The sequence below is a fragment of the Panicum virgatum genome, chromosome 9K (genome assembly GCF_016808335.1).
Source record: "Panicum virgatum strain AP13 chromosome 9K, P.virgatum_v5, whole genome shotgun sequence".
Taxonomy (NCBI): Eukaryota; Viridiplantae; Streptophyta; class Magnoliopsida; order Poales; family Poaceae; genus Panicum; species Panicum virgatum.
In genome coordinates, this window is record NC_053144.1 from 21,501,987 (window position 1) to 21,517,038 (window position 15,052).

Genomic DNA, 15,052 nt, shown 5'->3' on the forward strand with positions numbered 1-15,052 from the left:
TCGTTGGACTTTAATCCTTAAATAGGGATATGTTTAGTGTACTACACCAAGTACAAAATGTAACCAGTTGGCGACATCTAAAACATGCTAGCGTCTTATTTTTCAATGAAAAATCCCGGGCCATTGCTCGGTATATTAATAATTATAATGAAATTAATATACATTTAAGTCCTATGTTTACATGGATATAATGAATTTGTGATGTTCAAGAGTGCTTGCCGAAACATTTAAGTCAAAGTATTTGTGACGTAAGTATGAATTTTATGGAGCTACAAACTGTCATGAAGCTATTAACTTAAAATTATGAATACTCAATGAGAGTCATTTAGGACATTTGTTTATGATTAAATCCAATGGGACGACTATTGAATTATTGATGAAACCCTATATAGTCCGGCTGATAATTTGGCAAGATAGATTATTAGATTCACTGCAAAGTACGCTCGAGTGCATATACACCCGCCTTGCATTTTTACATTCGCAGAAGTGAGTGTGCTTGTCTTTGTAAGCGTCTCCATCTACATCTTTACTTTACAAAAAATAAAATTATATAGTTGCCTAAAACCTACTATTTATTAATTCTTACTCCCTCTATTCACTTTTGATAGCTATATTTCAAAAACTTAAATGTTCAAAAATGATAGCTATATTTACTATTAGCATGGGTATTAGCAATAAATAGCACTAGTTACAAGGAGTTCCTAGTTAAAACATTGGAGGACCAACAAAAAAGTCTGTGACATTTATTAGATTGATAAGCACACTTGTGGTGCCCTTGGTCATTGTGTCATATGGAAATATATCTATCAAAACTGAATGGAGGGAGTATTTGGTGAAATTATATCCACCTTGGGAGCCGCAAATTCATAGGATCTGTTTGGAATAATAGGAATGTCACAGTCAAACTGTGGCATGCTTGGTTGACGCAGGCGACGACACCTTGTCATCAATTGCTGCTGGCATCCTCGGATCATGTCTATAGGTGTACCTCCATGCGCAGAGCAAGTAGAGACAGAAGGCGACGAGCCCGAACACGGCGAGGAGCCAGTAGAAGAGATCGAGGCGGCTGGCGTTGAGGTTGGCGCCGTCGAGCCAGCCATGGCCCCCACCTTGGCGCGCGGTGGCGCGGTTGACCACCTGGATGAGGAAGCTCCCCAGCCACGACGCGGCGCCGAGGATGCAGAAGACGATGGCGCCGCCGATGGACTTCATGCCGGCGGAGGACTCGCCGTAGAAGAACTCGAGCAGGCCGACGAAGGAGGTGACGTCCATCACGCCCAGCAGGAAGAACTGCGGCGCGAGCCAGAACACCGACATCGGCGGGGCGGCCGCGGACGCCGCGCTCTGGCGGCGGCCCTCCACCACGGCAGCCACGGCGAGCGCCAGGACGCTGGACGCGAACCCGACGCCCACGCGCTGCAGGTTCGTGACGCCGCCGGCGTACCCCGTCGCGCGGCGCAGCCACGGCACGGCGGCGCGGTCGTAGGCCACCAGGATGAGCATCTGGAAGACGATGGGGACGATGAAGAGGCTCGCCGGCGGGATGCTGGTGCCGCCGAGGCGGGTGTCCATGGTCCCGCCCTGCTGCACGGTGAGGGAGAGGAGCAGCGGGATCGGGACGTTGCCGAGGACGGCACTGAGGAAGATGGGCACCATGCGGAGGATGATCTTGGCCTCCTCCACCTGCGTCACCGTGCACACCGACCACCGCCGGGTGTCGCCGTCGTCCACCGCCGCCTTGTCGAGGAACCTTTGTACGTACATGAGCGACGAAAAGTCAGTCAAAACGTGCGCCAATTCAATTGGTGTGATCACGACAGCAAGACAGTAGACAGAGCGACAGGACGTCCTCTTGGCCCTTACTTGAAGTCTGAAGTTCTCTGCAAAAATTCAACACTCGTGCCAGTACCGTCAGTGACCACTTGCATCTCGGTCAAATTTTCAGGCAATGACAGCTTCCTCTTACGAAAGGCAGCAACGAAAACCTGCCACATACACACAAACAAAAAAAAAAGACAGGCCAACAAAACCACACGATAGTTATTCACATGATAATTTCATCAAGTTTTTGTTCGTTCCATAAAAACCTATCATGTTTTTTGATTGTTTAGTTAAAAGTTTCATGCATCTAGCTCACTCTCGGTCTCGGGGGACGAACATGAACATGAACATATCCGTGTACCTGAAAGATTCTTGTGAGCGGGCTCCCCGTGGGTTTCTGGTGGCGGTAGAACGGCCAGCCGCCGACGACGACGACCGTGCCGGCGAGCACCATGAACGCAGCGAGCGCGAAGCTGAGGCCCCAGCCCTCGTTCTCCTGCACCCACACCAAGAAGACGAGCCCCACGAACCCTCCGAGCGAGATGCAGAAAGCGAACCAGTTGAAGAAGCTCATCTTGCCGCGCAGCTCCGCCGGGTCGTCGCCGTCGAACTGGTCGCCGCCCAGCGCCGCCGCGCATGAGCGCAGCGAGCCCTCGCCGATGGGGATCAGGTACAGGCCCAGGGTGAGCAGGCTCAGGTTCCGGCCGCTCACCGGAGCGCACTCGTTGGGGCGGTTGATCATGTCGCACGGCGGCGGGTGCAGCGAAGGGAAGTGTGCTTGGAACGCTAGGACCATGTACCCCTGCGCATGGACCAAACACCCTCCAACTTACCGAGATGAATTTCATCTGAAATGTTGTTTTTTATGTATGTTTTCAACTATATAATATTTTGCTACATGTCAGAAGTTTGTCCAAGATCTCACATATTTGTCATTTAAGGGAATCCTTGCTAATAAGAGTTTTAATAAATAGGTGTCATCCTGATCATCCATTATTAGCAAATGATAGTCACCATGATCTCGATGGGCGCAAAGATGAGCATGGTGTAGAAGCGCTTGATGTAGGAGTCAGAGACGAAGGCACCGAGGAAGGAGAAGAAACATATGGCCCCAAAGAAATTCGCAGAGGTGGTGGAGGCGTCCTTGACTCCCATGTGCATCGTCCCATGCAAGTAGCTCACCAGATTCAGTATCAAGGGTATGTTTGCTATGTTTGCCATCACAATAAGAACTGCAAACACGGTGAAAGACATGTGTTAACAATCATGGCTTTAGACTTTTAGTATTGACACAATTATCAATATCATTAGTAATATAGAGTATGTGCCATGGAATAAAGGATAAGGATCAATGTTACTGACAATGGATGAACATGCTGGCTTTCACTCCACCATGACTCTTTTGGTTAACTGGCCGTCCCCTCCAGTCTACAAGACCTTGCAAAGCCATGGTTGTGGCAAGGCCTGCAAAACAAACCTCTCCTGATGATTCTGGTGCTGCTCGAGCTCCTCCCTATCTTCGCAGGCAGCATGTGTGGCTCTTGAGTCTTGAACTAGTGCTTTTTTATAGCCGTGGAAGACGAGCAACCCGTCTCATGATTTGAGGAGGAAAAATTAAAGCCGCCACACCAAAATATTCAAACCAACCCGAGGGTGTGCCGGATTTTCTGTTGTGATGCTGACTCGTATCTACTACTAAAACGTCTTTAATTTGTGATTGTGTCTCCAAAATAATTATGATGGTGCCGCTATCAAACCATGACAAAAAAAAATTATTGATCTAGCTAGATACCTTGGAGTGTTGTCCGCCATACATGTAAAGCAAGTTTTCTGTCTTGTACTGCAAATATTTTCCTGATGCTACCTTTTTTCTAGTATGTTATTGCAGCGTAGTGCATCTTCTTGGTCTAGTCAGCTCTGCCACAACCAGCACTGATGAGACGCTTGATTTTGGTTCAGGACTTTGATGCTCTGTAGTAGTCTGTAGATGGGCCCCTGACATGTGAACCCAAGCTCACACGTCAGTGACCAAGCCCAAAGTCAGGAAAATCTCATTCTGATCTTGACGTTCAGTGGAGGAATGGATTGGGTCAAATCCAAATCCAATTGGATTTTGACACTTGAATTCTCTTGGACTTGGATCTAATTGGATATGGACATCCATTTGCTTTGAATCTAATAGGATTGGATTATGTTGGATAAAAATTAGAGGACAATTCAAATCTTATTGGACTAGATGAATAGATGAAGGGAACGACATCAGGCAACTGATCGCAGCAGCTGGGCGCTGGACCCAAGCTGCTCCTGCTCATCGGCAACATCTTCCACATGTGTGCGCGTCTCCTCACTTGGCTCTGCTCAGAAGGCCCTCACGGGCATGCATGACCGGCGCGGCGCGGCGGCGCATGGCCGAGCATGTCGTCTCCTACTAGCTTTTATAGCGATTCATCATTTGGCTGCCTACCAGGTCTGGAAGACCATGCTGGCGTCATGGCGGCAGCGTCGCACGTCTTTCTCCCCTCGCAGCCTCGCGTGCGAGTCCTAAGGCTGCAGTACTCACTGGCTCGCCGCTCGCCGCTCGCCGCTCGCGCCGCATCAGCCGCTGCAGCCCTCGATGGGGAAGAAGTCGTGGTGCTTATGGTAGAAGGGATTGGTCCTACATTTGATGGCTATAGGATGAGGCCAGCGAAGGCCGCGCAGCTTCTTTGCCGCCAAGTTTGCCGCGGATGAGGACGACGTCTCCCACTGTATGCTTGGATTTTGGATTATATTGGATGGATTTGGATTAAGTGGAGTTGGATAGGACTGAGTTGGAGGTCGGAGACTACTTATTAGGATTGGATTGGATGGATGCCTGATTTTAGATGGATTTCAATTGGACTCCGCCAATTAGATTTTGGATGTCAATCCAATCCCAAGAGTATTCCACAACCCACATACAAATATATGGGTGACTTGTTGCGTGGATCAGTGAGGTAATAAACACTGGTAGAAAAGACTCAACACATCAGATATATTAGGAGGTGCACATAGGTGCCCCTAAGGGTATCCACCGACTCCCGTTAGTTCAAGAGTTTGTACTGTGGTTTTCAAAAGTGAAAACTTATTTTGAGAAATTAGCACAAATTTTTGAACTAAAGAGGGGCAATAAATACACTAAGGGGCTCCCATTAGCACCTCTAAGGTGCTACATCATTATCAAAAGCCACAACTTGTTTTATGGACGCAGGAGAGAGACACCTTCTCATCCTCTAAAAAAATATACGATTCTTGGACCCGAAAACTGAAGTAGTCTTGAGAACCGAAAATTTCTAGTGTTGGGAGTTGGGACCCGTTTAGACTAGGGATTATCGGCATTATCAACCGTGGCCTGTTAGTTGACGCAGGCGACCCCTTCTCGTCATCCAGCATTGTGCTCTGCTGCATCCCCTGATCATGTCTATAGGTGTACCTCCACGCGCACAACAGGTAGAGGAAGAAGGCGACGATCCCGAGCACGGCGAGCACCCAGTAGAAGAGGTCGAGGCGGCTGGCGTTCAGGCTGGCCCCGTCGAGCCACCCGCCGCCGCGCGCGGTGGCGTGGTTGACCACCTGGATGAGCAAGCTGCCCAGCCACGACCCGATGCCGAGGACGCAGAAGACGATGGAGCTGCCGATGGACTTGATGCCCGCCGACGCCTCGCTGGAGAAGAACTCGAGCAGGCCGACAAAGGAGGTGACGTCCATGATGCCGATCGCGAGGTACTGCGGCGTCAGCAGGAACGCCGACATGGGCGGGGCGCCCGCGGCCACGGCGGCGCGCCTCCTGCGGCCGCCCTCGACCGCGGCGGCCGTGGCGAGAGCGGCGGCGCTGGACAGGAAGCCCACGCCCACGCGCTGCAGGTGCGTGACGCCGCCGGCGTAGCCCGTGGCGCGGCGCAGCCACGGCACGGCACGGCACGGCGGCGCGGTCGTACGCCACCAGGATGAGCACCTGGAAGACGACGGGGACGACGAAGAGGCTCCCCGGCGGGATGCGGAGGGCGCCGGGGCGGGTGTCCATGGCCCCGCCCTGCTGCACGGTGAGGGAGAGGAGCAGCGAGAACGGGACGTAGGCGAGGACGGAGCTCAGGAAGATGGGCAGCATGCGGAGGATGATCTTGGCCTCCTCCACCTGCGTCACCGTCCACAGCGACCACGCCCGTCTGTCGCCGTCGTCCACGGCAGCCTTGTCGAGGAATCTTGCAAGTTTCCCAATAATACAAGTGTGTGCAAGTCAAACCTTGTTTTACACATATGTTCCATCAATTTAGGCTGTGTGTGGTTTGGCATAGGTCATGAAAGATTCAAATCCTTGTATCACCTTGATGTAACTTCTTCAAATCAATGAAGTTTCCCTTTTTCAAAAAAAAAATTATAGTCACCGATTGATGTGTCACGTTTTGTTGTGAGGCAAATAATGCTTGTACCCAGTACACATTTTTCTATTCTGAAAAGCCAATTTCGTAGTCGGTACAAATGAACTAGAAAGTTGCCTATTACTATTAGTTTATTAAGTGGTCAAAGAAAATATACGCTGCTATCTCATTTATTGAACATGTAGAAATTGAGAATGTACTACAAGTTTTCCAAAATTAATAATAGTTGTACTAATTTACAATAATTAACAGTCAGCACAGACTTGACCTCTTGTCGTCCGGGTCATTGTTTTAAAAAAAAATACAATATGCTATCTTCGAAACCACTCAAAGGGCTAAACTTGTCTATTTTTAATATCCTATTTTATAGTTGAAAGTTAAAAATCAGTTTTTTATGATAGTTTAAGGGTGTAAACCGATTTTTTTTCCTTTTATTTCCATGCATGAAGATATATAAACAAAATCAACTCATGTAGCTGTAGGCTGTTTTTCTCCTCTTAATTCCCTTTAATTTCTTCATCTCTTATAAAAAATTAAAGTTCTATAGATAACATATATTTCTTAAAGATTTTAACATCAAGCTATTATAGATACTGCCAAGTAGTGTTCTGAAACCGAGGGATTCCAACTCCTGTCCAGTTGCGTATGATTTAGAAGTGGACAAGTTAAGAAAGCCGCCCTTACTCGAAGCCTGTGCCGTCCGCGATGCTGGTTCCGCGGTCGACCGCGCGGAGCGCTACCAGCGGTCGATGCGCTGCCAGGCACGGATGCACCTAGGGTCCTAGGCTAGTGGGCCACGGTGCCATGCACCACAGGTACTGCGGTTCCTTGCTCCACTTTTCCACCTTCTCTTTTTTCCAACTTTCCTGTGTTAATTTTTGTCCTAAACTTTTTTCGTCTCTTTGTTTTTTTTCTTGAAATTTTGTATCAAAATATTTACCTCCAAATTCTCTATTTCAGAATCTTTTGCATAAATTTTTTTGGCTCCTAATTTTTCTTGTACAAAAATTTTAAATGATGAATTTTCTTTCAAAATTTACCGATCTCAAAACATTTATGTCCAATTTCTTTTCCCTTTCTTTTTTTGTTATTTTTTCTTCCTTGCCTAGTTTCAGCTCAAACATTTATGTCCAATTTCTTTTCCCTTTCTTTTTTTGTTATTTTTTCTTCCTTGCCTAGTTTCAGCTGTTGACTAAGTTTGATCCCAAAAATTTAGCTCCCAAATGTTATTAAGTTTTGCTTGCAAAATATTTACTTCTATTTTTTTTGTTCTCCAAAAGTTATTTTTAAAATCTTTTATCTCCCAAGTTTGATCTTAAGTTTTTGCTTCTAAATTTTTATACCCGAATTTTTTTCTCCCAAATTTTGTTCTTAAGTTTTGTTTTCCAAACTTTTTCTCTTGAAATTTTTGTTCTAGACTTTTGTTGAAGTTTCACTGAAAGATTGTTTCAAAAATTTTCCAAAAAAAATTCATGATTCTTTTCTTATCTTTTCTATCTTTTTCTCTTTTCTATTTTTTTATCTTTAGGCTTTGACCAAACTTTTACGTAGATAAATGTTTTGTATCTAATTTTTTATGTGTATAGTTTCTTCTCGCCGGAATCGCGATACGCCAAGCCACCGCTCATTTCTTTTTCTTTTTTCTTTTTTAAGTTCCGCGTATAAATTTTGTTCTACAATTTTTTCTACTAACAAAATTTATCTCCGTGATTTTTTATTCTTTGGAATGTTGATCATATGTTTTTCTTCCAAAGTTTCTAAACATTTTTCTTTTCAAAATTTTATTCAAATTTTTATCACAAATTTTGTTTCCAAAATTTTTTACCATAACTATTGCTGCGTTCTATTTTTATGTTTCGCAAAGTTTTGTTTTTTTAGATTTTTGTTCTCAATTTTTAAGTTCCACGTATAAATTTTGTTCTACAATTTTTTCTACTAACAAAGTTTATCTCCGTTATTTTTATTATTTGGAATGTTTATCAAATGTTTTTCTTCCAAAGTTTCTAAACAATTGTCTTTTCAAAATTTTTATACCCAAAGGTTTTGTCATCACCTTTTTTTTTGCTATCAAAAAGTTTACATTAAATTATTTTTCTTATCATTAAATTTTTTTGCCCAATCAATTTTATCCAACAGTACAATATTTTTTGTCAACATTTTTTTGTTTTATCTTTCTTCGTTCTTCACCAAGACCATATACTTTTGTATAATGGGTTTTTACTATATACTAATGATGACATGCTATACTGATTAGGGTCAGTCACGTAGTACTGTCATTCTCGTCCTAACTAGTTAGGGTCAGTCACGTAATATTGCCATTCTCGTCCTAACTGGTTAGGGTTAGTCATGTCATACTGTCATGCTCGGCATAACTAACTGGTTAGGGTTAGTCATGTCATACTGTCATACTCGGCCCAACGAGTTAGGGTGCTCTGGATTTTTTAGGATTCGACTCAATGACCATATACTTTTTGTATAATGGGTTTTTATTTTATACTAAGGATGACATGTTATACTGATTAGGGTCAGTCATGTAGTACTATCATTCTCGTCCTAACTGGTTAGGGTCAGTCACGTAATACTGGCATTCTCGTCCTAACTGGTTAGGGTCAGTCACATCATACTGTCATACTCGGTCCAACGAGTTAGGGTGCTCTGGATTTTTAAGGGTTCTACTCCATGACCATATACTTTTGTATAATGGGTTTTTTACTATATATTAATGATGACATGCTATACTGATTGGGGTCAATCACGTAGTACTGTCATTCTCGTCCTAACTGGTTAGGGTCAGTCACGTAATACTGCCATTTCTCGTTCTGACTGGTTAGGTCAGTCACGTCATACTGTCATACTCGGCCCAACGAGTTAGGGTGCTCTGGATTTTTAAGGGTTCTACTCCATGATAATATACTTTTTGTATAATGAGTTTTAATTATATACCAAAAAGTATTTTTTTACGCTATTGCAGCAAACCAAAAAATATTTGACATTTTGCAAATTTCGCTATTTTGCAGCAAACTATAAAATGCTATTTCGGAATTTTAACACACAAAAAGTTTCTACGCAATAAGTTATAGCATTCCTCAAATAATAGTTAAATATAATAAATAAAACTTACTTTTATTTTCACTCCCCCACCCATTTGTTGCACCCATTTCCCCACGTCCCGAAACAATGTAGATGGCTGAAAGAGAACTTACCACGTGTAATCGCTACACAAAATTTCCGTAAAGAGAATGGTCAAACGTCCAGAAGCTAGGTGCTGTCGGAAATCGACCGGACATATCCAATCCATGGTTTGGGTTGGGAACCAACGGACCGGTTAGCTGGTGGAGTGAAGCAAAAAAATGCGGTGAGACGTGGGAAGTATATCGGGAACTGCAGAAAGAAAAAGAGAAGCTAACTGGAACACGAAAACTTACTAGAAATGGAAAAGAAGTTGTCGCAATATCGACAGTAGGGAAGGGATCCCTAGGGTCAACAGTAAATTAGCTTGGCCCTGTGCCGTCACTGACCCCAGGCCGCATCTCCATCAGATTCTCAGGCAGTGGTGGTAGGTTCCTTTTCCTAAACGCTGCCACGAAAACCTGTGCTATCCACAGAAAATAGTAAAAAGAAGATCAAACTTTATTAGTTTAGATCATCACACGATTGATTTAGATACATATATAGCAGTGTTAATTTGGCATGTACGCACTGTAGTTTATGCTACAGTGTTTTATAGTACGATTTTGAAAAAAGAAATAGTTTATCTATCTATTATTATCTTAATACAATAGTGTTAAAAGAAGTCACCACGTTCGCTGAGAGAGTATAGAAATTTTCACGTTAATCAGAAAAAGAGAAGGATACACACCGTTGGATTTTATGAAGATGTAACGGTCTAGGCTAGCCCAAAAGTCCATATCTAATACGTCATGTCAAATATGATAAATAAATAAATAAATAACTATATTTAAAATTTAAAAGAAAATAAGATCAAATTATAACAGTTCAAATCTATTTCGCCGAGAGAGTATAGAAATTCTCACGTTAATCAGAAAAAGAGAAGGATACACACCGTTGGATTTTATGAAGATGTAACGGTCTAGGCTAGCCCAAAAGTCCATATCTAATACGTCATGTCAAATATGATAAATAAATAAATAAATAACTATATTTAAAATTTAAAAGAAAATAAGATCAAATTATAACAGTTCAAATCTATTCCGAGATCCTTTGCAACAAAATCCAACCTAGCTAATTAAATTTTGTTTTTTCTCCATTAGTTTTGGAAAGAAAAAGATAAGACAATACGAGAACAATATTACATTAATTCAGTAGAAACAAAATCCAACCTAGCTAATTAAATTTTGTTTTTTCTCCATTAGTTTTGGAAAGAAAAAGATAAGACAATAGGAGAACAATATTACATTAATTCAGTAGAAATTTATTTCTTACCCATCTCTTCGTTAAAAATGTTTGCACGTGCTGAATTGAATCCATGAACTACCACCAGGAAGCAAGAAGGGGAAAAAAAAAAGAAGCTAACAAGTCGATGGTACAGGCTCGCCATCCAGTCTGATGTTGCGAAAGGACATGTACCCTTGTGGTTACAAGAGCCTCCATAGCATTTGAAGTTCTGAGTTCGACTCCTCATGGGAGCGAATATTCTGGAATTTAACGGCGTTGTGCATTCAGTGGTAGGCGACGTTCCCGTTGACAACAAGACGCATATGGTGACTTCGTCAATCTCGAAGATTTGCTGGCTCAGTCTTCAAAGATGCTCATAGGGGTAGGGTTTGCGTACGTGTTTTCATAGAGTGTGAGTGTGCGTCTGTCTTCAAAGATGCTCATAGGGGTAGGATTTGTGTACGTGTTTTCATAAAGTGTGAGTGTGCGTGCATTGTGAGTGTCTGTGTTGTACTGTGTAATCTAAAAAAATGCAGTCTGATGTTGTGCCGGCTAAACGTGGATGATTTTCATCCTAGATAGATCAGGATTCAGAAACCAAGAAAGGAAAACAAGCTCTGCATGACCTAGCTTAACATATGTGCATGGGACTAATACGAGAGGGGGACATGCGTGTATTTTCGTTTTCCAAAATATGTGTGGGCAGGCGTGGAGATCATGCGGCCAACCAACAAGCATAAAGTTCAGATGTCACCGCCAAACAAACTAGAGATACCCCCTAGCTTCTCGCTTGATGTGGTTGCCGTTGCAACAGAACGGCTTGCTCAACGCAAAGGTCTGTTGCCTACCGCTGCCTATATAAGGCCTCCAAATTCTTAATCAAAATAACCAAAATCATCCTTTAACTATTAGACTCAGATCAATTTGGTCTCTGAATTATTTATCCTAACAGTTACAGAGTTACGGTACTTCCTTCCTCCGATCCAGTCAGGATCAGTTGACGTTTGTTACAGAAAAATGCAACTGATTCCAGCCCAATTTGATCTTCTGAAACGACAACTAATTTTTACTGGAGAGGGTTGTTTAGTGCTTATTTGGTGAAACTATATATACCCACCAAAATTAAAGGCCCGGTCACAAAATCCATCCGTATATGTAGTTTCAGGATGCGTTTATTTGCAGCATGTCAGGTTGTTGATCAGACCGCAGCTTGCCTGATGCCGCCGGGGACACCCTGTCATCCTCCATCCTCGACTGCATCCTCGGATCGTGCCTGTAGGTGTAGCTCCATGCGCACAACATGTAGAGCGCCAGGGAGACGAGCGCGAAGAGCGCGAGCAGGCAGTAGAAGAGGTCGAGCCGGCCGGCGTCGAGGCTGGCGCCGCCCAGCCACCCGGTGCCCCCGCCGCGGCGCGCGGTGGCGCGGTTGACCACCCGGATGAGGGCGCTCCCTAGCCACGACGCGGCGCCGAGGATGCAGAAGAAGACGGCGCTGCCGATGGACTTCATGCCGGCGGAGGCCTCGCTGTAGAAGAACTCGAGCAGGCCGACGAAGGAGGTGACGTCCATCACGCCCAGCAGGAAGAACTGCGGCGCCAGCCAGAACACCGACATCGTCCTCCCCGCGGCGGGCCTTCACCGCGGCGGCCGGGGCGCAAGGTTTTCATTATCGGAAATAAAAATTTATCGAAGATCATAGATAAATAGGATAAACAAGATATATCGGAAATATCGGAACAAATTCAAAAAAAATTCAAATTATTTCAAAAAAAAATTGTAGAATTTGATTTGAAATTATTACTAAGCTATTAAACATCGCTTATTCATAGATAAAAATAAGAATACAATATTATAAGTGCGGATCATTACGCAGCTGAATTTGGGCCATCTACGTAGAAGTAGGATAAATAGAAAAAATTTGACCAATATCCAATTTTATCGGACTCTAGAGATAAAAGGAAAATATTGAAAATTTCGGCCAATATCGGAGAATAAAGAAAACCCTGCCGCGGCGAGCGCCACGACGCTGGACGCGAACCCGGCGCCGATGCGCTGCAGGTGCGTCAAGGCGGAGTCGCTGGCCACGGTGGGCAAGGCCAAGGCCGACTACGTGGCGTCGATGCTGCAGGCGCTGGGCGGCAACTACCACGCGCTGCGCGACTACCTGATGATCGACGGCGGGCTGTGCCAGGAGATGGCGCGCATCAACGCCGGCGCCGTGAGCGGCATGCAGCCCAAGATCAGCATCTGGACCAGCGGCGGCGCGGACGGCGGCGACCTCGCGGCCGGGGGCGCCGCTGGCCCCAGCGGCGGCGGCAGCGCCGCGATGCAGCAGGTGGCCGGGGTGTACAAGATGCTGCCGCCGCTGCTGTCGACCGTGCACGAGCAGACGGGCATGCTGCCGCCGGCGTGGATGGGGGCGCTGCCCAAGGAGGAGGCCAACTGAACTGAAAGTCTGAAACCCCTCCGCAGCAACTACTCTATCTGGATGGTTATCTTAGCGCGTGTCCTCTTGATGCGTCGTTATGGAGTCAGTCGTTAGTGCATGTCATCGCAGCAAGTAACTAGATGCGTCATCTAATCTGGTTGCTCTTGTTTTGAATCTATCGCTAGTGGGGCTGTGAACTCGGTTGGCTTGGTGGCACATGCATTCTCTCGTGCTACATGGTCCGGTGTCTTGTGGTTGGCTTGCACGTACCTGCAGGCAAAGTAGCAAAGCGGGCTTTGTGCTTTGTGTCAAAGGCTGCTTTGCTCTCCACTGAGATTCTGAGAAAGAGATCCATCTCACGCGGACGCGGCTGCGGTGCTTTTTGTCATTTGTGTGTTGCTCTTCGGCCCTTGCAGTTGCAGGGGGCAGGGCACCCTTGTGCCTCAGTTCCTGGGCGCAGAATGCCAGCGTCTCCGGCTAGCAGTGGCGGAGCCAGGATTTTAGAGTAGGGTATTCCCATCTCCAAACAAATAAAAAAGTCCACATAAACAGTAAAAGGCATAATATGTGTTCGATCAAACAAAGGTACAAAGCTGTTCAACTCTAACATGTCCATGAAACAAAGGGAATTAGGGAAGTTCTTACAAAATACATAAAAAAATTACAAATTAACTCTAACTTTATGTTTCTGTTCCTTCATGGCTTGAAAGAGTAGCTCCATGGTTCATTATCTGAGTTATCACCATCTCTGATTGGGAACCAAGATAAAGGTTCTCCATGGTGCTCTGTCATTGTTGTGCTTGCTATTGTAGGGTCATTGCTAGCAATATCTAGTTCTGTTACCTCTCTTTCTATCTCATTGGTTGCTATGTCAGGCTCAACAGAAGGAGTACTTCGATTTTGAATCTGAACATGACTTTCAATTGTGACTGCCTCAACAACAGGAGCATCTGGATTATGAGCTTCACTCTCATTCGTAACTGGCTGTGGTGTTGATGTCGAGCCCACCTTCTGTGCCTTTGCCTTTCTTTCCCACAAAGTTCTCAAATCAATCGGCTTCTTCTTCTTCATTTTGCAATTTGCAAAGCTCTATGATCTAGACTTAAAGACATAAACACTAATTAACAAAATGGCATATCAATTGGAATTCAAAATTTTCTAATTGTAAATCTATGCTACTATGCTAGTCTGCTTGCTCACCTCCTGTATATGGCTCTGTGCCTCTGTCGCTCCCCTGCCTACCTCCCTGGGCCTGCCGGCCTTGGCCCTTGGCCCCTGACCCCGTGCGGCCGTGCGCACTGCACAGGCGGGCAGCACGGCAGCGCCCAGCGGCGAGCGCCCGAGCGGCCTGCGGCCTGCGGCCTGCCGCAATGGCGCGGCGTCGCCGCCGCCGGCCGGCCGCCCAGCGCCCCCGTGCCTCCTAGCCGCCTGGCCGCGTGCCGCGACGGTGCCGGCGCTCGCGGTCGCCGGACGCACGACGCAGCTCCCGGTTCCGGCCTCCGCCACCTGCCGATCTAGGTTTTCATCACGAGATTTTGGGGAATGGGGAACAATCAACGGACGGGAGAGAGAGGGACTCGGGTCAGAGCAGGCCGGTGGGCGTGGGTCGTTGCTGTGGGCCGTGTTTCGTGGGCCGAAGCTGGTTGTTTGTGGGTTGGATCATTTATTTGGGCTAAATTTGAGCTCAGGAGTATATAGTATAGTCAATATAGTATGTATATATGTATTATGGATGTATATACTTATTCACTTTTAAAAATAGTTGGGTATTCCTGGGAATACCCAGGAATCCAGCTGCCTCCGCCAATGCCGGCTAGGCAACGTGGGGTCTAAGCTTCGACTGTTTTCACCACCGTCCCGTAGTAACAACAAAGTTACGGTGGCCAACTATGAGAGAGAACATCCAAGGCTAGAAGTTTTTAGTGTTCGTCCGGAGAAAGGAGCGGGGGCGGGCCGGCAGCGAGGGGCGAGGCCCCAGAGTTGGGTGAGCTGTTGATCGGCTATCGCCCAT

At 45.7% G+C, this 15,052-nt stretch overlaps 1 protein-coding gene, 1 long non-coding RNA gene and 1 pseudogene across 2 annotated transcripts; all 3 read right to left on the minus strand.

The window, feature by feature from the left end:
* Positions 1-391: 391 nt before the first annotated feature.
* LOC120650738 (protein NRT1/ PTR FAMILY 4.3-like) lies at positions 392-3,399 on the minus strand. Its single transcript, XM_039927967.1, has 6 exons — positions 3,184-3,399; positions 2,836-3,053; positions 2,183-2,623; positions 1,864-1,985; positions 829-1,750; positions 392-585 (listed from the first exon to the last, which is right to left on the minus strand). The coding sequence occupies exons 1-5, from the start codon at positions 3,269-3,271 to the stop codon at positions 901-903; spliced, it is 1,719 nt and encodes a 572-aa protein (XP_039783901.1). The 5' UTR covers positions 3,272-3,399; the 3' UTR covers positions 392-585; positions 829-900.
* A 1,517-nt stretch (positions 3,400-4,916) lies between these two features.
* LOC120647821 lies at positions 4,917-12,227 on the minus strand (annotated as a pseudogene).
* A 1,345-nt stretch (positions 12,228-13,572) lies between these two features.
* LOC120650740 lies at positions 13,573-14,848 on the minus strand. Its single transcript, XR_005665790.1, has 2 exons — positions 14,242-14,848; positions 13,573-14,137 (listed from the first exon to the last, which is right to left on the minus strand). It is a non-coding gene; the product is annotated as an uncharacterized LOC120650740 (long non-coding RNA).
* Positions 14,849-15,052: the final 204 nt, after the last annotated feature.

Excerpts from the sequence above, each read along its gene's own strand:
- LOC120650738 (XM_039927967.1), bottom strand. The coding sequence starts at position 3,271 with ATGGCTTTGCAAGGTCTTGTAGACTGGAGGGGACGGCCAGTTAACCAA. Across the intron at positions 2,624-2,835 it reads TTGCGCCCATCGAGATCATG|GGGTACATGGTCCTAGCGTT; the intron begins GTGACTATCATT and ends GTCCATGCGCAG. Across the intron at positions 1,751-1,863 it reads CAGAGAACTTCAGACTTCAA|GTTCCTCGACAAGGCGGCGG; the intron begins GTAAGGGCCAAG and ends GTACGTACAAAG.